General features: G+C 33.5%; 2 protein-coding genes across 4 annotated transcripts; one reads left to right on the top strand and one right to left on the bottom strand.

The window, feature by feature from the left end:
* Window positions 1-2,759: 2,759 nt before the first annotated feature.
* On the bottom strand, window positions 2,760-20,090 carry LOC129910148 (palmitoleoyl-protein carboxylesterase NOTUM). 3 transcript variants are annotated; one of them, XM_055987420.1, is made up of 4 exons: window positions 19,901-20,090; window positions 4,680-5,109; window positions 4,107-4,610; window positions 2,760-4,044 (listed from the first exon to the last, which is right to left on the bottom strand). In XM_055987420.1, the coding sequence occupies exons 1-4, from the start codon at window positions 19,970-19,972 to the stop codon at window positions 3,071-3,073; spliced, it is 1,980 nt and encodes a 659-aa protein (XP_055843395.1). In that variant the 5' UTR covers window positions 19,973-20,090; the 3' UTR covers window positions 2,760-3,070. The 3 variants fall into 3 exon arrangements, with proteins under 3 accessions (XP_055843395.1, XP_055843397.1, XP_055843396.1); XM_055987422.1 differs by lacking the exon at window positions 19,901-20,090 and adding an exon at window positions 11,268-12,012; XM_055987421.1 differs by lacking the exon at window positions 19,901-20,090 and adding an exon at window positions 6,716-6,881.
* Window positions 20,091-23,676: 3,586 nt separating this feature from the next.
* LOC129912539 (uncharacterized) lies at window positions 23,677-24,888 on the top strand. Its single transcript, XM_055990828.1, has 4 exons — window positions 23,677-23,808; window positions 23,925-24,205; window positions 24,504-24,640; window positions 24,701-24,888. Exons 2-4 carry the CDS (start codon window positions 23,933-23,935, stop codon window positions 24,828-24,830), a joined length of 540 nt encoding a protein of 179 aa, XP_055846803.1. The 5' UTR covers window positions 23,677-23,808; window positions 23,925-23,932; the 3' UTR covers window positions 24,831-24,888.
* Window positions 24,889-25,162: the final 274 nt, after the last annotated feature.

The following is a 25,162-nucleotide window of genomic DNA, read 5'->3' as shown; positions in this document are numbered from 1 at the left end:
AAATCACATGCGTAAAATAAATTTCTTTTTATAGAAATTGGACTTTGAATAATATTTTGCCGAAATAAAGTTATAATTTAGATTTTATTAAAAGCCTATCGAATTGATACAATTTCTAGTTTCCTACAGTCGTTTTGTATAGATCTTCACCATTTTATGGGAAAGTTCGTCAAGCACTATTTTGTGTTATTGCTGTTTGGCGGTAAATTGTTGTGCTCTACCTGTTTATGAGTCGATAAATGCTCCCTATCCCGAACATGAAATTTTAATCATAAAACAAAATTTTCACCTCAATAATAATTTTACTCACCTGTTTTGTTTAAGAAAAAAGTGCGTATACGCCACATTGTACTTTTGTTTTATTTACTGGTTCTGTTCATCTTATGTTTTTAAGCTTCTAGCTTTCTAATAATAAATTTTACTATAAGAGTAGTTAATCTTTATCTAGAATTTGGCAAATAATTTTAGGATGATTGTATAGGTATTTTTGACAGGAAATGGAAGAATGTGTGTGAAAACAAGGAAATAATTTGACCGAATTATCGAACACTAGATATCAATTTCACTCTCGCAACGCTTTCGTCTCGTCGTCTCGCAATATTGTGAATCAGGCATAAATGGCTTTGGAATGCTTTTTGGCAACGTTATAGGTTTTCAAAAGTGATGCAGAAGTCAAATAAAATTTATACCTACTCTCATCTCTAGTTCTTTTATGATAATATCTCTTCCATGTTTTTTTTTTACCGTTTTGTTAACCAAATTTGTCTGTGACTTAAAAACAAGATTAAAAGGACACCAAAACTTTTAATCTATTAATCAGTATTTATTATTTTCTTTAACAATTAACATTGGAAAAAAATTAAATATTATTATCTATAAGTACAAACATTATTTTACTTAAATGCAATACATATTTACAACAAATTATACAAAAGTAATAATACAAAATAATATTTACAATTTTTCACAAAAAAATATTACACACATATAAAAATTTTAGATATTTATTTTTACAAAAACAAAAAAAAATTTTTTTTATTTAATCTTTGTTTATATAAATGTATTTTGACGGAATGTTTTAATTTTTTTTTCTCTGTTTTGTTTTTTTTTTTTTTTGTGTTTATATTCGCAGGTACACTATTTTACATATAAAATTGAGTTTCTTTTGCTATGAGGTAGTATAAGATTATTTTTTTTTTTTATTTATTATTACAATTTTTGTTTTATTTAACAAAAATTATAATATAAATTTATAATATTTAAAAATGAATAAGGGCACGGAATAAAAAGAGAATTCTATTTCATCAACAAATAAATTAAATTAAAAATATAAAAATTATTAAAATTAATTATATATAAACTTAACTTGAAATATATATATTATTCAATAAATAATTTAAAAACAGTCTTGTAGTTGCATTTGTGTATGGTTGTTGTTTTTTTTTTCTTTTTTTTTTCTTTTTTTTTCTCTTGGTGTATAGGATTTTAAAAAGATTTATAGGAATTATATTTTTTTTTTGTTTATGATTTGTTTGATTTTTTTTGCTTTTAAAATGATCTGCAAATCTTTAAGATTAGAAATAAATAAATAAACTTTAAATTTAAACATAAACTTAATTTTTTTTTGTTTGATTAATTTTTTTCTTCTTTTCTTTTTTTTTTTAACTGGGCATAAATGTTTTAGTCTTATGTACAAAATATACATTTATGTATTTACAAGAAAAATTATATTTCAGATATTTACAAAGTTTTTTTTTGTGTAAAATTGTTCCATTTTACTTTGAAAGATTGTTTGTGTTTTTTTTTAAAGAAAAGTAATAATAGTAGCAAAGTTAAAACAACAAATAAAAAAAAAAAATAAATTAAAATCCTACAATTAAGAGAGGGAGAGAGTGTTAAACGTTAATTGGAGATATAGTCGCACTGGATTGTAAGTTTTCTTGTTTTGGACAGACATGAATAAAATTGTTATCAAATCAAAACCTATATCAATTTATAAATCTTTTGAGACTAGGTTGCAATTTCTTAAGTGGTGTGATTAAATTTGTGTTTGTCAACAGAATGCTCACGAACCTTATTCTTCTCGAATTTGTTTACAAACAACAAAATTATGTTCCATGTTCTTTTTTGAGTGTACAACTTCTCTGAACTAATTTGGACATTTAGAAGTAGTTTAGTTTATAAGTGACAGATGACAGTTTTAATGGATGGCTCATTTGTAACTAAAAGTCGTTAGAGACGTGGAGAAAAAAGTTCTTGTTGTCAAAATAGAAATAGCAAGAAAGTGAGGCACTTTTTAATTTCCTTTAGTTTTTGATATTTGAGATGTGCCTCACTCCACCGACTCATTTATGACATTTCTGTGAGTCCAAAGATTTTAAATGAGTTTAAAATGTCCACCTTTTCCGGCTATTCATTTCTTATCATGAATTTCAAGAAAGAAAGCAACGCAGTTATGTCAAAATGAGTTGGTATCTACTATTTATTTATGAATAGGTCTTTTCATAGCTCCACAATTTGTGGGTACTTTATTTGATAGTTGACACTGATTTTAAAGAAATAAAACTGTCAAAAAATCAGTGAAAATTTGACCAAATTCAACTCAGTCTGAGACTTTCGAATTTAGTCTGAGTCTTTTCTGAACCTCAAACATTTTGTTATTAGAACAGACCTTATTTGTTATTACTTTATGACGTTAATTGACGTATCATTTGACAGAAGTCATATTTTTATTAAAATTTAATTTAATAATTTGCGAATTAAGCAAAAAAGCTACAAGCAATACTATTTTTGGAGTTTCAGTCTGAATGTTGAACACACCCATTTCTTTGTTTCTGTTTGACAGTTGTATCCACAGATTATATTCAAGTACTGTTTGACAACACTTCAGTTTTTCCTTGTCTATGAAACTTTGACAGGTAAAAACTAATAATTTGAGACAAAACTTTTCTACATTTGTCTCTTTTATACAAAACGTCAAAATAATGTCCAGTGCTACAACTCCCCTAATCGAGATTCTTATTTCATTTCCAAAATTGAATTACCGTTATCTTCCTATATATACCTAACTTCAACTGACTTGCTGTGTCAAAAGATTAACAAGTTCTGTTCGATCCATATTGATCAAAGTTTGCATATCGACTCCTAAAGCTGTTGCCACTGTCTCAATATCCAACCCGAACGATGTCAACAATTCCAAAAATCTCATTTCCTCTCCCGTTGCAGGATTCGTCAGAGTCGGACAAGAATGATTACATTGTGGCCAACTACAACGTTCCAAATACCTCAAACTGCATTTCTGTTTTGGTCCATCTTCATTTGATTTTTGACTTTTGACAACTGGCATAATTGCAGGTTGTTCCTTTTGCAATTGTTCCTTTCGTCGTCGTTTCTTATTACCGCCATTACCATTACCGTTATTTTTCTTATGATGTGGATTTCTATGTCCACCATCTTTGTCGTTTTTTCTTCGATTCTTATGCAAACGATTTGTATGAGTTCCATTTTCGGAAATATTTCCGAATCGATTCGGATTCATTGTCGATGTTTTGATTCGTCTAGGATTTTTGTTCTTGTTGTTGTTATTGTTTTGGTTATTGCGTCGTCTTTGTTGGTTATGTCGGCGGCGTTGTTCACGTTCCTCTTTGGTCAAACGATGATGATTCCTTTGGGATTTGTCTTGTTTTTCTGCATGCTTGTGTCTTTGGTTGTGCTTCTTGCGTTTCTCTGGCGATGAGATAATACTTGTTTCGGTAGCACGTCGAAGTTTGTTGTTTCTCTTGCGTCGTGTTGATTGTTCCCAACAACGCAGAGCTTTTGGCAGGGAAACATCATCGATCTTAATATTGACCCAATCACGTTTGGAAAGTACCGCATGTCCAATACAGGACGGAGCAAATACTGCGGATACATTTTCTAAGGAAGACCTTAGGGCGCCACCCATTTCATGAATGTAATTCCATTGTTGAGGGGTAACTGGCGCCCCAACATTATCAGCTCTCATTTGTGCCTCATCGAATAGCCATTGAAATACGAAGAGAGGAGCTACAAAGAAAAATAACGGTTAACAAGTGTCCATGGAATAATTCTTGGTTCTTAAAACTTACATTCTAAAGTTGGATAGAGGCGATAGCCGAAATAACACCTCCAAGGTTCCTCTTTGTGTTGCTTTACACACGACTCGGGTAACTGCCCCTCCCACAGTTTCCAACCCTGTCGTACAGCTTCGCTAGAACCAATTGCAGCTGGAGCAAAGGGTTCTCTATCCAAAAACCATCCGGAATCACTGACTCCTCGGACCAAGACCTTCAAATTCTTCTCATGGTGAAGAAAATGGTTGATTCGATCTAAATTCAACATAACCCCCAATCCCCCAGCTGATGATCCCACCAAAAGCAGTTCTGAAACTGAACCTCTGCCCAAACCCAATGGAATCAAATCAGCAATAACTTGACGAATAATAAGTGATCCCATAAAACGCCAACTATCACCATCATCAGCTTGCGCTTTAGTTCCCGACCATGAGTCACTACTGCAATAGGGCACTAAAACATGATTTGCATTATGCCAATAGGGATTCTCTTCTGGAACACCTGACAAAATACCTCCAGCTGCAAGTACAAAAATTCAAATCATAAATAAACCAATGGTTAAATAACGGTTTCATTTTTCAAACTAACCATTTCTAAATTCTGGCCATTGATAGGAAGTCATCAAATGTCGTAATTTCATCCATCTTGCTTTGCATGATTTCGTATCGTAACAATGCCAACCACCTTCCAAGAATACAACCCATTTCTTTGAACCGGCTGATTTCCGTAAATAGAATCCCGCTTGGGAGCCATCATTGCATGTGACTGTACGATTTGATAGGAATACCTTTTTTAACGAACGGTTGTGGTCGTTGCTAACTTGAGCTTCTTCAACTTGCCGCAATATGGAATTTGTACCAATGATTAATCGATGTTTCGTTGAGTTTGTATTGGTGGTAGTGGTTGTTGTATTCGATGAAGTGGCAGCCATTGCACGTGTTTCGACATTGTTTGCATTTAGGATAAGTACGGATAAAATTAAACACACACAAGTGGTTGTTGTCGATGATATTTGCATCTGTGAATGAAAATAGGAGAGAAGTGGGTAAGTACAAAGTTAGGATAAAATAAAAATGATAAAAAATAAATGTTTTCAAATTCTCCTTTCAGAATTTTTATTTAAGGTGTGTTCCATCCTCATAGTCTTAAATTGTCAAATTTAGTCATATTTGATAATTTTCGGTCTGATTCTGTTTCACACTCCTGTCAAAGGTGTGTAGATACACGTCATATGAGCAAAAAAAAATTGTGTTTGTGTTGTTGAAGCGAATTAAGTTTGACGTTAATTGCAGATAACGGAGGAATTTTTCCTCGAGTTTTCTGAATGCATTAAACACGTAAAGCAGCCCATAGACACCACACTTGTGTGCACACCGTAGCGACAAAGTCAAAACTTTTTGATTTTTTTGTGTGAGTGGTCATGATCGGTGTGCTGTCTGTGGTGCGGTGTACACACAAATGTGCGTACAAGTGTGCACACAAGTGTCTTGTCTATGAGCAGCTTAAGATTATGAGAATTGACATAAGTCTGTGTCACTTGTTCTCTGAATTCGGGGAAAAGCTACACTGTCATTTTCATAAAAGAAATCAAAATTGGACTCAGTCCAATGTGAACACCTTCAATGCAAGATATACAGAATACAAGGTAGGTAATATACTAACGCTGTTTTGATGACATCACTTGTATTATAAATTGAATGTGAACACTGCCCTACAGATTAAAGACAGCCATACTTGAATGTTTTATCTATGGAAAGCAACAAATAGGTACAACATAAAACCATAGACAAACAACTACCTAACCCGGAATCTTTTGTATGTTTAATCTATGGACACTTTATATTAAAAAATTTTAATAATATGGATGACGATATCACAAAAACAGAAAGAGATAGTATGACGAAAAGTGTCGATATTTATCTTTTTAATTTTATCTTTTAATATTTTTTGACGTTTAACTGTGCGTTAAGTTTGTTATTACTGAATTTCGATGTAAGGCTAATGTCAGTGGATAGCAATAAAAATTGTTTGGAACAATAATTTAATAATTCATAAATAAAGTAATTTTTTCCGCAATATCCAAATCGACTTCATTGAACAAACCCAGAATATACAAGTTAAGAAAATTAGATAGTGTTTAGTATTAACGACAGAATACACGGTTTTTGACACATGTCAAATGCTGCTTATAGAAAATTATTTAAGCTATCGAAACACTTTTACCAAATGAAAATTTGATAGATAGTTTAAAATTGAACTGAAATAAATCTGTACCATCAAACCTAAAGTAAAAAGTCTTTATTAACAATTAATTTTTTTTTTCAATAACTTCAATATCATTATAAAAACCATCTGACAGAAGGTATTTTTTCCTTATAAAAAAAAAAAACGCGGAAGTAATGCAGAACGTTCTTCGCATATTTTCTTATATTTTTACATTGTATCAAATTAAAGCGTGAAATAACATTCTGCCGCTATGCTGCATGCAGACAAGACAAAAACAAAAAAAACATAACAACTCTGTGGAACAACATCAAAACATAGTCAACTTCCATAGATAGCTTGATCATATTTTTTTTCTTACAAACTCTAAGAAATAGAGGTATACTACCTTTACCTCTTACCTCGGTACAAGAGATACAAAATTACTTAAAGACTTTGCCGCAGGTAACAAGCCGCAATTACACACAAAATTAGAGAACACAGAGTAAAGCCGCACGTTCAACTATATACGCCAGCCAGCAGCGTAAGCGTTTTAAAGGGAATCTAATAGCAAAATGAAAAAAAAAAATAGCTTACTACTCGTATATCGAGATATCAATTGGGTTCAAAAAGATGTGTTTGAGACAAACAAGCCCCACAATAATAACAACAACAACAACGACGACTTATAACGTCGTCGTCGGCATAACAAGCCAGCGTGCGCGCGCGCTCACATACAAGAAGAAAAATGTACCGCGCACTGCCAGCCGCCGCGCGACAGACATTAATACAATAATTCTAAATTCCTTTGCTTTGATTTTGGCCCCGATGCCGACAAAACCAGCGAAACTCTGCTGTAGCTTAAGAACCGAGCGTCATTATACAAACTGGCATCACCATCAGCCACACATAAACTCCATGTGTATAATGTAGTAGAATGAAACCAGCTAAACAAGGTCTCTTCCATCCTCACACTCTCACTCTCCCCAATCGACCGCCACGCCGCCTGCCACCAAACACCGATATCACCTTTGATCGAACCAACGCTAGATGCTTAAGAGCAAATCTCACTTAATTGTATCAATTAATTAATACGGTGCCACATAAAACTGTTCACTTAGTGTCATTTACCAAAGAGATCATGAGAAGATCGATCTCGCAACAAATGATCGCCAAGCTTCGCGCACACGCCGACAAAGAACAAACAACAACGGTCAACAGCGACACGGTGCGGTGCGGTGTGTCGCGCGGGAGAATTAAAGTGGGCAACAGAATACAAAGCAACAACTACAGTGTGGCTGCCATACGACACGCACGCGTGTATTCGTTGTTGCTCTTTTTTTCTTTCTTTCGTTTCTCTCTGTTTGTGACTCTTCCATGAATGAATCTGCATTTTCATATAATTCCAAACAGCTGATAAACGATCATGATGCATGCCTCAGAATTGCATTTTAAAAAGGCTTGTGTCCTTTCCATTGGTAACTCATCATCATGCATGGTGCGGCGGAACGCAGCAACGCAACAACATATCGGCATTGGCGCGGGCAATAACAAAGTAGATTGCGCATTGTTATTATGTTAAATTGTAATTAATATTTTTTTCTCTCATATTACGCACCGAGGGAACTATAACTATCTTCTCCATACACACTTTAACTATCGCAGCGTGTTTGTATGTAAAATGTGTAGCCGTGTTTTGTTGTTGTTGTTGTTGTTGTTGTTGTATATTTCGTTTTTCTTACCTCAAGTCTTTAAGCGAACGTAAACACACTGTTTTGGCGGAAACTCTTTGATCAAAATGCGAGCAAGGAGCTCAGCGATAAGATCAAAGGGATTTGCCGACAGACAAACAGATACAAAAAAAGAAAAACCTGAACATATTAGGTACACAGATATAATACGCACACAAATACACACACATACATATATAGCAATCCGTGAAAGAACAACAATAATAATAATAAAAACAGGAACAACAACAAGATCACAACAAACACCGACAACTCTCGGCTACGATCAGTACCATAACAACAACAACAACAACGATGACGATTACTCTTCACCATCATTACAATAATAATAATGATGATGATGATGACGACAGAGATATGATTGTCAAACACACACACACACTAGCAGAGATACAGAAAGAGTCGGATAAAAAAGAGAGCGTTAACCGTCCTCGACCTGGCAACGCCAAGGTAACATGCATGCATGATTGGGTTTGTGTACGAGATATATTTATCGGTTGCAGTTGCAATTGAAAAAGAAGAAGAAAAAGAAATTGAGTTGTCAAACAATACTGTCACATGCACATGCAACAAAAGAGAAAATTACTGTTGATTTGATTATGATCTTTGATAGTACCAATTTTTCACCGGCATTTTTTTTAAATTTGATATGACATATGAAATATTGTGCTGTCAGACAGATACTTAATAGCAATAGCAAGGCTTTCGGCTTAATTTATTTAATTCCAATTTTGAACACCAGGTGCACATAGTTAACCTTATTAATCCCATATAAGGGAATCTTTGAATCTGTCAAAGTCAAAGTGACAACAATTACTTTAAGAAAACTGAGAGAAAGATTATTGGCGTTTTCGATTGGCAGTCCGGAAGCGTCCGGAATCATTCTGAAAAAATTTTATTCATACAAAACTGTCAGTTTTGTGCGAATAAAACGCTTTCAGAATGATTCCGGACTGCCAATCGAAATTACTATATGTGTAGATTGTAGTACTAGATCTACTAGATCTACTAATCATCCTTTCATAAGCAGTCTAGCACCTCCAAAAGTACGCGGCTATTGCATCGATCTCTATAAAACACTGGATAGTGTTAAACAAAGTATAACAGTTTTGCTGCTCCAATTGAAGATAACATTAGTTAAACCTGTGCACAATTCTGTCTCGATCTTCTCAAAAGAAGAAATGAATTGAACTGATTATAACAGTGCTTCAATTGGGATCAACATTTTTACATGCATTGATTATCCAATGTTTTATAGAGAGATTGTGCGTAGGGACTATTATTTTTATAACAGTTTAAAAGATCTTCGGCAACATTCAAGGACTTAAATTAATACAAACAAATTTTGACATATTTCTCAGCTTACAATGAGAACCCCAATTAGCAAACCTCTTTGATCGTATAACTTCAGATTTTCTCACAAATAAATTAATCTCATCATCTCGAATTTCGACAGCCTGTCCAATGAAATACACTAAAAGTGCCTATAACTTCTGGTTGAGTGTGATAAAGTGACACTTCTCCTTCTCACAAAAGTCATCGAATATTGAGTCTAAGACAATGGAAATAAAAAAAACATTTTTTGTTTCTATTTTGCACAAAAAGCTGATTTTATCACACTCAATTAATTTTTTGACAGATCTTATTCTCAACAGATGACAGTAATACGAGATACGAAGCGCATGATGGCACTTGTGTGTGCAGTTAAAAGCACTTATCTCTTTCAATCCTTATTGGCAGCATTTTACCGTTAACATTTTCTTTAAAGCTGTCATAATTAGTACAGTTTATAATCTTATAACTACTACTAACTTGCTATAGATACCTTGATATCGATCGTACTTCTAAATTCTCTCTAAATTATCTGTTTTTTTTTTTTATAAGTCAGGGAATACCTCGTTATTTTACCGTTACATGAAAAGAAGGAGCCAGATAAAAAAGCAAAGCCGGCTCTAGGTCTTTATATTTATGAAGGTATGTGCGCCACAATCTTAATAAGATCAAACGCATGCCGCAAGCAAATAACAGCGAGACACGATGTATAGATTTATCTCTTAAATGGCAACGTTTTCTTTTTTTTTTTTTCTTTAATATTAAACCGATAAATTGTTGTTGTTGTTTTTACATTTAATAGTGTAGAGAACTGTCAAAAATTTAATATCGATAATAATTGACATTTCTTTAAGGTGGCACCGCATCAGTCAGAAGCCATCTTGATTGCATTCAACTACAATAATACCTAATCGTAAGCACATTTAACACAAAAAAGTTGCGTTCACTGTCAAAGCTATGTTGTGTGATATCGATCAAATCACTATACCTACTACTTATCGACAATCAATTTAATCCGAAAAGGTTCCGCTCATTTAAAAAACTAAATAAATCTACATACATATAGAGACAGTCAACTCACGTACACATATGATTCTATATTACTTCTTCACAAACCGAAAGACTGTTAATCATCCATCAATCTTTTTCGACTACCGTTGATAGACGTGTTGATCGTAAAGCGTTGACATTTGTGGCCGAACCTGTCGATGACGATCGATTTGAACACAAGAGTGACAAACAAACTTATGACAGATGAACAGAACAAATGGTGACCAAGTAAATGACGTTTCACATGACGCACGTACTAACACTCTACCCATCGTAATTGATCCTCACCGTCACCACCGTCGTCCGTCATCATCATTCTCTTCATCATCGTCGTTTGGTGCTCGTCTTAGTCGTCGTCGATTGTTGATCGTCAATGACGAAGACGAGTTTATGCCGATCATGATGATGATATTTACTTGGCGAGTGGATAGAGTAGGATGATACGTCGTCGTTGTCTTCGTCTTCATCGTCGTCGTCTTCGTCGACGATGAATTGTGATCTATACGGCGCGTCCCCTTACGTTGGATAAACAAATATTTAAACGATTTTAAATAAAGAGGCGGCGTACGCGCGGCAGCCTCAAAGACCTATGAAGCGGTAATAATCATAATAATACTCTCCTGAAGATAATCATCGATTGCACACATCACACACAGGCACTCGCTGCTGCTATACAGAGAATGTGTGTTTGAGTTTGAGAAGATGTGTGGCGCCAGCAGATAGTCACTTTTATGACGGGGGACACAAACGGAAAAGAAAAACTGAGGTATACAAGCAGTTCGCTGGAGTTACCTTGGGGGAAAGCGCCAAGTAAAAAAAAAAAACACAAATTCTTAATTACCTTCCTCCCTTGCGGCACCGACAAATACAGTGGCTGTTATATTGCTATGGATGGCGCATGGCGGTGGATTTCACGCTCGTTCGAATTGATTTAAACGGAAAACTAATATTAGGCGAGATATGATTGCTGGCTGCTGCTGGTTGCTGGTGCTGCCTACTGACTAGATTTTCTGTACTCGTTTGATGCTTCGACACAGAGTGCCGCAGCCGCTGAGGAACTTGTGGTGCCCCCCTTATTTCTCACCACCCTATCGTGTTTGCCTTTGCGGGCTCTGACGACTGGCGGACTCCATAATTTGTTGAATCTTATGATGTCGTTGTGTGGAAATTAAATTGTCACCTGAAAGTAATTGCTAGTCTATACCGTCATTTATACTTGTTTCTTTTTGGTTGTTTTTTTTTTTTTTCAGTTTGTTTTTGAGTTTTCAAGTTTCGCCGAGCCTTGTGTTTATGGTTTAATTTGCACTAACCTCTCTTGGTATAAAGTACACGTTACACCTGTCATGTTGACGTTAGATGATATGTCTGTTTTTTCTTTTATATGTGAAAAACTTTGGTAGGTAGTTTTGATTGACTTGACAGGTTTTTGGCATAATTCACTTAGATATTAGTTTGACATCTTGTAGATTGACATTGGAATCTGGGTCACACAAAATAGATTTGTTATGATTCGGATATCCATAATAAAGTGTGACTGAAAATTTTAATTGAAATACTTAAGTGGTTTGATATGCGATATAGAGCTCTTATAAAGACTAATTTATTTTGTGTTGTTTACAGCACAATCATTTTTAAATTATGATAGTATTATTCAAATTGCGCAATTGGATCGTTATAGTGTTCAAAATCACTTGCACATTTTGACGTTTTAGTCAAAACCAAGTATAACATTGTTAATATCAAATTTGTCCATCTGTCAAAACTTTACTTAAGGTTGTGTTTCTGTCAGAAATGGGGAAATGTAGAAAAATGTACCAGATTATATTTGTCTACTAGATGTCAGTACATTGACACTTCGCAAATAAAACGTAATCAATTGAACACATTTTGACTTTTATGTCAAAACCAAGTTTACCATTGTAAACGTCTTATTTATCCATCTGTCAAAACCTTGCTTAAGATCGTGTTTCTTTTAGAATAGAGGAATTGTAAAAAAAATGTCCTAGATTATGACTGTTATCTGTACATGTCAGTAGGTACATTGACACTTCGCAAGCAAACCATCTAATGTCATGCTTCCTTCTAGGAAGTTAGCAAAACACAAAGTGGTTTTTCTGGAAAACTACTTTTGCAATTGGAAATATTTATTTGAACTTATATATTTCTATCAGCATGAAGTCTTTCTTCTTTTTTTTGTCTTGTCATCGAAATCCATACTGCAAGTAATTACATACCAACTACATCCGTAAAGTAGTACACACGTTACTTTAGTTGACAGTCGTCACGTTGCGTCGTCGTCGTTCCAGCTGCGTACCAATCGTATAATATAAAGTTGTCTTATTACCTGGTGACAGCAGCAGTCGCTCCTTCTCTCGATTGTCTATATGCCGCAATGTGTTTGTCGGTAAGTAATTAGATTATTGTAATGCGGCATACCTTACCTACCTACCTTCTTCGTCTGTGTCGTTGTTTATAAACGTGTCGGTGTTTACAACAATTTTTGTAAAGGAATCAGCAACAGAACAGTACAATATATAAATTGACATATGGCGCCCCCTGTCGATGACAGAGGGAAACTAATTTCCCAAACAACTCCATGCGAGTACACAAGAATACAAGAAGAAAAACACTATACAAAAAAAACTCCTCTGACAACTCTTACAAAAAAAATAAATAAAAAAACAAGTAAAAGAAAAGAAAACCGACCACGAGAAAGAGGCCACAAGAGAATAAGAGATGTCCATGCACACACAATAATTATATCATGATTGGACTGACGGATGCCATGTCGGTGAAACACTTTGAGGAATCCGGTAATTTATTGATGATCGCTATGATCAAAAGAATGCAACCGGAGCGTGCGTGCCGCAAGTTACCAATCTTGACGATGACCGACCGAATCAACCGTGCCACCATTCAACGACGAGTTGCTCATGCTATCTATATATTGCTTCCTCTGCGTCTGCCTCCAATCTCAATGCTCATTCGTGAACAACTTTTTCTCCGCTGACTGACCGACCGACAACGAAAACGATGGACGCGACATGATGCTGCCGCTGTTGATGTTGATGCTGTGTTGTTGGAGTATATAGTTGGTATGGTTTTGGTGGCGTGGTGGAAACCAAAACGGCACCCAGCCAACACAATAACTACAACATACAACACAACACACAATATAATAATGCAGGAACCGACCGCTGGTCTTGGATGGATCGCAGAGCACAGAAACAGTATAAAAATATGCTACTGCTGCTGCATCAGCGCAGCGGCATGATAGTGGAATAAAAAAAGGAAACATTTAACATCCAAGGAAACTTCATTCCTGGGAGGATAAAATGCCGTTTGCCGCGCGCGTTCACTATTGTGTACTTTCAGACATTTTTTTGCACTGCATTGCACTCGCTGTTGTTGATGATGACGGGCAGTAAAACAACAGACCGCATCATGCCAAATGTTTTGAGTTGACGGGTGATGATGATGATGGTGACGCGTTGAATGCTGCTGAGACATTTCGCTTGCAGCTAGCTGGACTGACGAGTGCGAGTGTGCAGATCATGGAGACGGACTCGGACCTCGGACTATGGAAAAGAAGTGTGCTTAATACAAGACTGTATTATCATTTAGTTCAACATTCTAGATAGTTGTTGTTGTTGGAGCAAATTGAATTTGATACAGGATATGTCATGATGTGTGTGGTGCCTTACGAAAAGAAAAGGAGAAAATATCATACATGGAGATGTGATTGATCTTCTTTGAAATAATTGTATTCCACAAGCGGTATTGTAATAGATTTTGTAAAGTTATCTATACCGCTCTTGTATACTTTTCTGGTGTGTGAGTATCTTAATCTAGTACATTAGCTACGTTCCTTTAAAGGTGGTAAACTAATCATGAGTAGATGATTACTAGATCTAGTAATACAATCAACACATGATCTTCTACTCGAGTACATAATTTGTAGGAATACGTTGTTTTTGTACTAGATTTATACTCTAGTGTACCACCTGCAAAGGAACGTGGCTATTAGCCGAAGTAGAATACTCATGAGTAGTAGTAATCTAGTACATCTACTACACTGTCCTTTCTACTCTAGCAGAAGATCATGTCTTGATCTTATGTACTAGATGTACATATCGTCTACCCACCTCCAAAGGAACACTGCATTTTAAGGTGTAAACAAAATGTTATAGATCAATTTCTTATTTTTTGTTTATATTTTGATAAATTTGATGAAATGGACGATAACTTACTACCCAGCCATACCAAAAGTAATTAAATTTGAAAGCTAAGCTTAGACACAAACACAAAGAACAAAATTATACTTTTTTGACAGTTGTTGTAAAAATCTTCCTAATCTTCGCAAAAATAGACTCTACCTCACTTGAAATATTAAACAATCATAATTCAACCACATGTTATAACCAGCTTTCAAATAGGACAAGGAGTGTGAAAGAGACCCAAGGAGTTGATAGTGAAATAAAAAAAATAAACTTACTAAAACTGAAAACAAAAAAAGAAACCAAACGGATCAATGGATGCCGACAACATTGAGAGGTACAAATGCTCTCAAATGAGCCGAAAAGTGAGTTAACTTGGCTTGAATAGCCGCTACTGGTCTCGTTCGTAACAAACAGCAGCTCAGTAGCAGTAACCGCCGCCACCACCACCACGCATATCGGCCACAAAGCTTTGTAGTGACCGCAGGGTAAATGAGTTAAAAAAAAAAAAAACAATAATAAGAAACTGGAAGGAAACAACATAACAAAAATTTAAAAAAAGTTGAAACACAAAAAACCGAAATCGGCATCATCGTGCACCTGTTCGAAGAGACGTCAGGAGTTCAGGGCAAAGATAATTCCCGGTCTGATTACTGCTTGCCGCTGGCTGGGCTGCTCCTTGTCTTGGCTGCTTCGCGCGATGTTATGATGATGCAGCTTCCTTTTTTGCGCGGCTGACTTACATGTTGTTTAACTTTTTTTTGTTGTTTGTTTTTTTTTTTTTGGGTTTTTTGGAATCCCAATGCAATTTTTCTTTTCCTTTTAACATTGGTAGGCATCGTGTTGGTCTTTTTTTGTTTTGTTTGTTCCTTCGTGCTGAAAGAAATTTTATTTCTTTTTTTTTTATTGTATCGGTTTCGGTTCTGTTGAAGTAGTTTTTTTTTTTTGTGTTTAAATGGGAACAGGAGTATTTCGGAAGCTGTATGCGCAGCGTGCAACTATGTGACACATTTTTGTCTGATTGGTATGCAAAGGGTTTTATTTATTATTATTTTTTTGTTTTTTAGCGAGACACTTCTCTGGAAAGTGGCGAATGGGTCGATAAGGTTGTTGTTTATTTCAACAATTTAAGTTTCAGCTTTTGAGTTATTTGGCTTTTGAAGCTTAAATGGGATTAAAGAATTATTCAATATGCCGCATTCTGCACTAAAAATGTGTATACAGGTGAATGACAAACATTTTAATAGTTTCAAATTGAATTATGTTGAATTTGCAGATATCAGTTAACAACCTCTCCAGCTAATAGCCAATGCCTGTTACAAATCATTGCGATTTCACCTTTAATATTCGAATGATTGTGTTTCCAGCTTTTGTAGTACTTTTTACTTTTCAACTACTAGAAGAGTTTTACGAATTTGACATCTGCTCATTTAGAAGATCATGTGTTAATTGTAGTACTAGATTAAGTAATCGTCTACTCATTAGTAGTCTACCACCTCCAAAGGAACAACGGCCATTTTCAGCTGTGTTCAAGTTGCATCGCAATGTCAGAAGTTTGAAATGAATGACAGTAGGTGCGTTCATAGCTAAATACAATTTAAGGGTGGAAACAAAATGTTACGATTTAGTTTCAATTTAAATTAAGCCTTCACAAGTTATATACAAATATTTTAGTCACACGCAAACGAAATAATAAAATTCAACGAGGTCATCCAGCTGCAAAAAAAAACACCCATTAAACTTTTTACTTTTCCCATATTTTTTTTTAATAGTTTAACAATTATTGTTCTGGTCATAAAAATGTGCAGATGTGCTTTCCTTTCAAAAATGACATAGACCTAATTCATTTGCTCAACTTATTTATAAGCCGGTCAATTTTAAGAACTGATCGTAAATTTTACGACTTTTGGTTCACAACAGGTAAAAAATCTGCACATGCACAATATGTCTTTAAATACCCAACAATAAAAAAAAGGGTTTGATTCTTTCACCCCTTTGACATTCACGCATACAGGATGATCATTTATTTGTGTCCTTTTTGATGGTGGCGGCACATCTTTTCATCTTTATTATCCTTTAAGAAGCCTCGATTTTATCAGCTGAAGAGTAGAGAGAGAGAGAGAGAGAGAGAGAGAGGCTATATAGAGAGGAGTGATGCATCTTTCAAAAAGGTCATACAGAAAGGTAAGAACGCGAAACAAGGTATGAGAGTAGGTATGGTTAAGGCAAGGTATTAAAAACGCGGTTTCACTTGAAAGCTGCTGTGCTGCTGCTATCCTTTTGCGCAGTCAGAGCGAAAAGATACTCACTCCAGCAGTCCATAATGCAATGAGCCGCTATTTTATTGGCCACGCAAAAATATCAAAAAGCCGAAAAGTCGTAAAATGTTTCCTGCGTTGCGTTGCAGTTGCTTTTCTTTTATTTATATTTTTGTTTATTCCATTCAAAGGAACGCGGCAGCACAGGTTCAAAGTCGGAGAAATCCAATAAAATAAAAGGAGGAAATTATAAAAAAAAGACAAGAAGAGTAAGGGAGAGATATATGAAGCTTCATACACGAGCGATCATCGATTGGGCCAGACCCCGCGAGCACTAAGTCAAGAAGAACAACTGTGAAGCTAAAATAGCAGCTTCACTGTCCTTTACACAAAAAAAAAAAGAAAACAAACAAAATATAAAAAAAAAAAATGGTGAAAAACAAAACAGTCAAAGCAAAAATCCACTTGACTTTATTTAAATGGCGTAATTTATACTTTTGTCGGTCGGCGGCACTTTGAGTTTTAATTCACCTCGTTTGTAGTTGCCGTCCCGCACCATAGCTTGGTGAAATTGCAATTTTATGTGCCCATTATACGTGCACACACATACTATTATGGCACACGAGTTCTCTGTATATTCTGTTGCTGTTTCATTTTTAAAGGTGGTGAAAAATACCGCGAAGGTTAAAATGGACTTGCCGCGATATAGGTGGATAGGAGGTATTTGTTTTCGCACAAGCCGACTGCTTTTGTTGTTGATCTTGATGCTGCTGCTGTTGCTGCCGATTCTTCTGAAATTGAACATAACACAGCAGAAGAAGAAGAACTGTGCCGTGTGTAGAGATACGTATCTGCCGGAAAATTCTTAAAATAACACTGCGACATTGAATGTGGTTTTTGGAGGACGATTTATCAACAAGACTGATTGGTTTTTATTTGGGGTCTCAATAAATATTTATCTTGAATTGAAATTGAAGCAGGTATTGGTGTATAGTAGGCACTATATTAAGATCTGTGGTTGATAATGAAAAAGCTATAAATAGAGATATGACGTTTGGAGTTAATGGATAACCATACTAACAATTTTGCTTCTATAATGCTTTACAATTGCATCTGTAAAGCTTTATAGAACCAAAATTGTCTGTCGGGAAGGTTTGTTGAAATCAAAACCCACGATTAGTTTGGATCTTGATGTAAGGATTATTTCTTCTTCCCCGGGTCTGATAATACATTCAACACGTATATAAGTCATGTTTCATGTTTCAAATGTCAATGGGTACAGATCTGAGTGACAGTTCTTACTTTGCCGAAATTATCGAATGATGCAAGGTTGAAAGCTTTTTATAGAAAAAAAAATCGTTTGTGCCAAATGCGCTTGTCCTATTCGTTGAACCAATACAGAATCCGTACAATAGAAAATTTACAGTCAAAATATTGTAACACAACGGCATAACAGTAACAATGTCAGTGAATCAGTAAGTCAGAGATGAATTTCCACGAGCCATAAAACAAATTTCACCAAATGTCAGTTTCATCAAAGTGAAAACTTTGAAAACCTTGTGAACAAACAAGTCACTCGAGTGACAAGTTGCCAGTAATTTTGTCACAGAACTGTCAAATGCTCTTGTCATAAAACTGGTGAAAAATTAACAAGTTTATTCTTTTATTGGGGATTTTGCCATTCTTTTATTTAAAATAACAGATAGCTTATGCGACGAAAAAATCTTTTTTTTATGAAATTTATTTTTAGTTTACATGGTTTTTAAAAGATTGACCTCACGGATTTAGTGGTTCAATCTTGTTTAATGTTATTAGCTCAACGATTTCGGTATGGAATAGAAGTGCTTCAATTCTGGTTCAAACATTTACTTAGCTATTTTTATATACATATATGAACCATAGCTCAACCTCAACTAAGACATGATTTCAAAAGCTGTACCTTAGTCGCGTAATTTAAGCTGACATTTTTCTCTCCAATCAGCTTAACTCCTAGTTTAATTTTGACATATGAAATTTGATGGAGAGTACTAGAATTTTTCTACATATTGAATACTTTTAAACAATTTTATAAGTTTGTATTTTCAAAATTTGATTTGTGAATTTAACTTAACTTTGACAGAAAGCCAGATTATGTAGGTACAGTTGGACGCGAAAATTTGATTTTTAGCTGACACCGTATTGCTTTAAAATTACAGCTAAAATTTTCAGCTAAATTTTAGCTCTGCTCAAAATTGGAGAGAATTCTGAGCACTACGAGATTTGAAAAGATTGTTTCTAATAAAAGTAACAGTCTGTCAAAGCTTGTAATCATTATTATTATTGGTAGAGTCTTGGGTTTTATAGATTAAAGTTTGACAGTTTTTGAATTTTCTACTGGAATATAAGAATCTTTTAAGGATTTATATAAAAGGTGATTTCATTGTGTTTCTGCCTTCAAGAAAGCATTGACATTGAATGCGCTGAAAAAATCAGAACGGAATTTCCACTAAAAAATATTTTTTTTTTTGGGAGCGAAAACTATTTTCAGCAATACAATCTTTAAGTATCTAAAGGTTTTGGTTAGATTTTTAATAAAAATCTGGAATAAATTGCAATAAGTTTTCCATTTTGACACTTTTTATTGGGTGTGTTCGATTAAATGAAATGAGTGCGTCCAACAAATAAACTATCTACCTAATTATTAAAAATAACTTAAATGATATTAATTTTTAAACTTTAAAGTCTTCGCTGGTTTAAAGAAATGTGTTTGTATTGATTTGAAGAACAAATTTCATGAATATTTATATGATTTCTCCAAGAGCTCATTATTTTTTCTAGAGTTTCAGTTGAACTTATTTCTTTAAGATAATATTTACATAGATTTTTAAATTTTGCATTAGCAAATCGGCATCATTCAGTGACAAACTAGTTTACAAAGACTACTTATCTTGATAATCAAACGAAAAAAATGTTCAAAAATCTCTAAACTGTCAATATGACATTCCAATGTCAAAACTTACCATTCTTGTAAAATGTTTAATCCTCAAAAAGACATTTATATTTGTCAGTGATGTATTTGTAATCGATGACATTTTGTTGATTTTATAATTTATACTTAAGATTCATACATTCACAAAATTATGTACTTGATTTGCTTTTTTTTTTTCAACACTGGTTAAAAAATATATTTTGACATTTGTTTACATTTAACGAATCTTTTTAATTTATCGTTAATTTTAATTATAATTTTTACATTTTAAACATAAGATTTTTATAACACTTAAAAAAAAAACTGTATAAAACTACCATTTATGGGTAGTTAACACTTTATTTTATATTTTCTTCGAAATTTCGATATATTTTTTAACAATTCGATATATTTTTTTAATAAACTTAACGAACAATTCGATCGATACGAAGCGTACATATAATATCGCTCTTATTATTATTTTTATAGAGAACTGTCTAATGTAAAAATTTTACAGTTATAAGACGATCCAGAGAGAACTAGACAACTTTACCGATTGAACGATCGTTTCGGAATGAAAGAAGAAGTCTGTTGCGCCGTGTGTTTACCTCGCAGAAGAAGTTGTGGTAATACCTCAGCTCTAGCGCAGCAGAACTGGATGGAACAAATCCCAACAACCTAACAGATGAGAGCGTGGCACTGGCACACAAAAACAACACCAGGAGGATCTTCCTTCGAACATCAACCTGATCTTGTCAATGTATTGGTTTTGTAAGGTGTATTAAGGAAGCCTCTTTGCGGTATCCTCAATGACGGAACGGACTCGGTAAATCCAATGCGATCAAGGCTTTGGGAGAGATATGTCACGAATAAATAAGAAAAAGAGTATAACAATGATCATGACGATGTTGATAATAATGATCATGATGATGAGAGAAGAAAAGAGAGGTGTACGGAGTAGTTTTCTTACTTTGGCGCTTCTTTTTGAACAACACACAACACATTTGTTTAGAATATGAATGTTAAAAGAAAATTGATAAAACAATTTATCAGTATGAGTGATGATGATTATTGTTTGTAGATCGTCGCGCATCTAAAAGAGAGAATTATAATTCAACTCTGTATAGTATCGGCAATTTTCAAAAGAAAGATCAAAACAATATTTTTTTTTGTGTGTGCATGTTTTTCAGCTTAAGAGAGAACACGAGGCTTTCTCTCTCTTAAATTATAATCTTCTGTTTGGCGGTGGATGGTGGCGGCATAAATGAAAGAAATAAATAAAAAAAAAAAAAACTAATTGCTGATTATGTAGGTGAAATGAATGAAGATGATAAGAAAGTTAATGGGATTTTCAAAGTGATTTTATCCTATATGTATAATAATGAGAATGCGGAGAAGGCGGCTTGGCGATTATGTTGAAAGAACAATACTGTTTTATCAAAGACTATCCGTTTTTTCGGGTGTAGGTATAAGGTATAAAGATATAAGATAGTAGGTTGAGGTAACCGTTTTTTTGTTTTTTGGTGTTTTGTGTTCTCTGTTTTGTTTTATTTGATAGAGATTTCTTTTTTTGGATTATTTGCGTGAATTCAGTGAATTGAAGCAATAATTGAAATAAAACGGAGTGATCAAAAGATACACCGACTATACAAAAGTAATTAGTAGGTAACGTATATAAATTTTATGATGTAGAAGTATGAGATGCCACAAATCAATTAAACGATGAAAAATGGCTACTAAGGGTAAAGGTTGTTAATTATTTATTTATTACATTTTGAAGCATTTTTTGATCGCAAATTTTGATCAGTCTCGGTAGCAAATTTTCGATTAACATTTTTTATTTTATTTCTATTGAAAGTTTCTCAATATTTTATAGTTTTCCTGTAGAGAACTTTGTAGAATATTATTAGGTACATGTAAAAGTTTGTGACTACAAGAAAAATATGAAATGATAAGAACAATAATATACATCAGTGGCGTATTGAGGGGAGGGGGCTCAGGGTTCTCAAGCCCCCCCCCCCCAAGCCTCCAAAATCATGTTAGTATTTAGCTGATTTCATCATAATCTACATGATTAACTGAAACTTCTTCGTAAATCGTAGAGATTTAGAGGCAGCTCAAATGATCGAGCCCCCACCAAATTCTAAAATGGTTGTTTGTGTTTGTTTGAGTAAGTGCCTTAGTTGACGTTGAGGTTTGAGATTTTCAGGATTTTAGTCCAATTCAGAATTCTTCAAATAATTTGTTTGTTGTTTTGACGTCGAATTACATCACCGTTAAATTTTGCAAAGCTTCTTATGCAATCCCGTCGTATTTTATTGTCTTGAGTATATTACTTTTTTTTCAAAAATAATATTTTTCTCAAAGATATTGGAAATACAAATTTTTTATATCTCAATATCTTAGTGGTCAACATATGTAACTAATGGTTTATTTAAGCAAATTCCAGTTTGTGCTTCTGATTTGTATTAAAAAAGGAACATATAATTAAAAAATATATACATATTTCGGATTAAACATCAAAAGAATTTCATTGAAAATTAGGTTTCGACTTTCGGTCGAATTGCGGAAATATGGGCATTTATACCGAAAAAATTGATGAGTATAGCTCAAAAACTAGACGTGATAGGAATAAATCTGTAAACAGTTTTGAATTCAGCACATGAAAAAGTTCGAACGAAAAAGTGTTTTTTTTTTTTTTTTAAATAAAAATGCACGACTGGGTCGCAAGAATTTGCTGTTAATACTGTTCCTAAAGTTCCTAAAATATTAAATTGAGCTCTGCAAAAAGGTTTTCATTATAAGATGTATTTTGATAAAAAAAATTCCAAAATCGTTAAGGTTTACAAATTATATTTAAAATAACAAATTATATTGAAATAAAATACCCTCAAAAACAGTCCAAATAACGTTTTTTTTTTTCTTACATCTTACCACGTAAATATGTCAAAAACGAAGGCCAATAAAATTTTCCTTCTTAAAATTCGAGTTCGGCAACCCATAAACATTCAGAAATACATACACATTTTGGTTTTTGTGGTAAAAAAAAAAAAATGTTTAATATTGCTGAGCAGCGCTATATTAAATTAATGCACATATTTAAAAAAAAAATTCTAGAAAATTTCATTAGGTACTTCGTTTTGAAAAAAAAAAAATATTTTGTATTTTGTTAAAAAAAACATTGAACTTTTTTTAAAAATCCAAAGTTGATATTACTGACAAAATGGAACTAAAAAGAAAATATATTAAGCTTTAAAACACTTTAAAATTGGCTTTTCTTTCCCATCTCTACCTTCTTATTAGGTAAACTCAATAGTCCAATAAATAATTTGGATGAATGCAATGAAATGATTAAATACATTAACTCTAAACCGAGTAGACACTTCATGATTTATTTTTAATTAATTTATTTTTTATTATTTGACTAAATTCAGTTGCATGAAAGAATTAAAAAAAAAAAAAACAAATAAATATTATAAATTCATATAAATAAGTGGGAGTGATTCTGCGAAATACATTATTTAGACAAGACCACAAGATTGTTTGCATTTTATCATTTCGGTTGTTTACTAAAAAGCTTATTAAAATCAAAAAAAAATATCTTAAATAAACAAATTTTTGCATCAACGAAAAATACATTTCTTTGCAGTTGATAGAATTCTATAAAAATTGTACCACAATTTTTAATTTTGGTTAGTAAAGTAAAAATTTTCTTAGCGTTAACCGTTTTTAGTGCGATTTTATAAATATCGGTGGTAAAATGAATTTTTCAAAAGTAGGTGGATAAGTAAAGTTAAAAAGAATTAAAAGTATCTAATGAACTTTTAAAGTTGTTAGTTTTGCAGATTTTCTTTATTGGATTGCTAACATTGTTTAGCAAAACCAATGCAGATTGCAACAAATGCAATAGTTATTCCATTGCTTGCAAGAATTCGTCAACATTTAGCATTTGTGAAGATGGTAAATATACGACATATTTCATACATTACAACGTAATTCAGTTTTAAATAATTTTTTGATGATTAAAAATATTGATGATTGTGTATTAATTCGGAACTTCCTTATTAATTTTGTAGGTGCAAAAATGTCTGAAAACTATGGACATTGTAAAACAGGAACAGTTTGTACTGATCAAGCAACTACTTGCATGCCAACAGGGGGCACCACTGTCGCAGCATGCACTGCAACTGAATGCAATGAGTGCATTGGAAGATTTAAGTGCACGTCACAAACTACCTACGATTTATGTGATTCGGACAAGAAAACAATGGCAAGTGGAAAATGTGATAGTGGAAAAGTATGTAGCATTGCTTTTCTCAATTCGGCATCAAAATCAATATGTGGAACATCTTGTGAGGTAAGTTTTTTTTTTAAATTAAGGCAAACTAATTAAGGCCCTAGCTGATATGACACAATTATTTAAGTAGCATAAAAAAATGAGTTTGGAAAGGGATGTGTTCATTCCAGGCCATTTCTGCATACCTAATTGGGGTTCCTCAAGGCAGCCACTTAGGTCCTTTTCTTTTTATCCTAACCTTAAACGATCTCTGCGGAACGATACCTAGAACCATAACCGATTTTATTATTTTTGATAAATTTATTAACATGATCTTTTGAACTGTTTTTTTTTTTTTTTATTATAACTTTCATTCAAGACAACACCAACATGTTCCAATACTGAAATAATACCCACTGTTGCCCCAACCACATCAACTGCGAATTATAAGGAGTCGTGTAATGGTATCACAGTTAAAGGCAACTATGCAATGAAAGATGATCTCCAATGTAAGAAGTAAGTTTCTTCAAATTTATTTTTTTGTTTTATAATATTTAAGGACTTGAAATCTTTAAGGTACGTTTATTGTGAACCTACGGGTACAACTGGTGATATAGCTGCAATTTTATTAAGTTGTAGTGCTGATACCTACTTCGATGCCTCAAAACAAAAGTGTGTCGGTGAAAAGCCAAGTACTTGTACTTGAAGCCTAATTATTTCATTCAATAAATAAAATGCTTAAAATATGTAAAATTTCAATAATTTCCAAATCGTTTTCACAGAAATGAGACCTTGATTTTGAATAAAATATTTACTACTTTTATTATAATGCATTTTTTTTATTTATATCGTACCATTTTTGAGTGTTTTATGCTACTTGCTTAAGTAAACAATGTAGCAAGAGGGTAGTAGATAGAGGAAAATGGAAAATTGGAAAAGAAAAGTAGGTACCAAATGCTTAGTGATAAGTGTTAATTGAAAACGGATAAGTGGTAAGCGATAAGTAAAATTGTAAATTGTAGATAAATTGTAAATTTT

Source organism: Episyrphus balteatus, chromosome 2, assembly GCF_945859705.1.
Source record: "Episyrphus balteatus chromosome 2, idEpiBalt1.1, whole genome shotgun sequence".
NCBI lineage: Eukaryota > Metazoa > Arthropoda > Insecta > Diptera > Syrphidae > Episyrphus > Episyrphus balteatus.
Note: the sequence above shows the minus strand (reverse complement) of the source record. Positions and strands in the feature narration are given on the sequence as shown.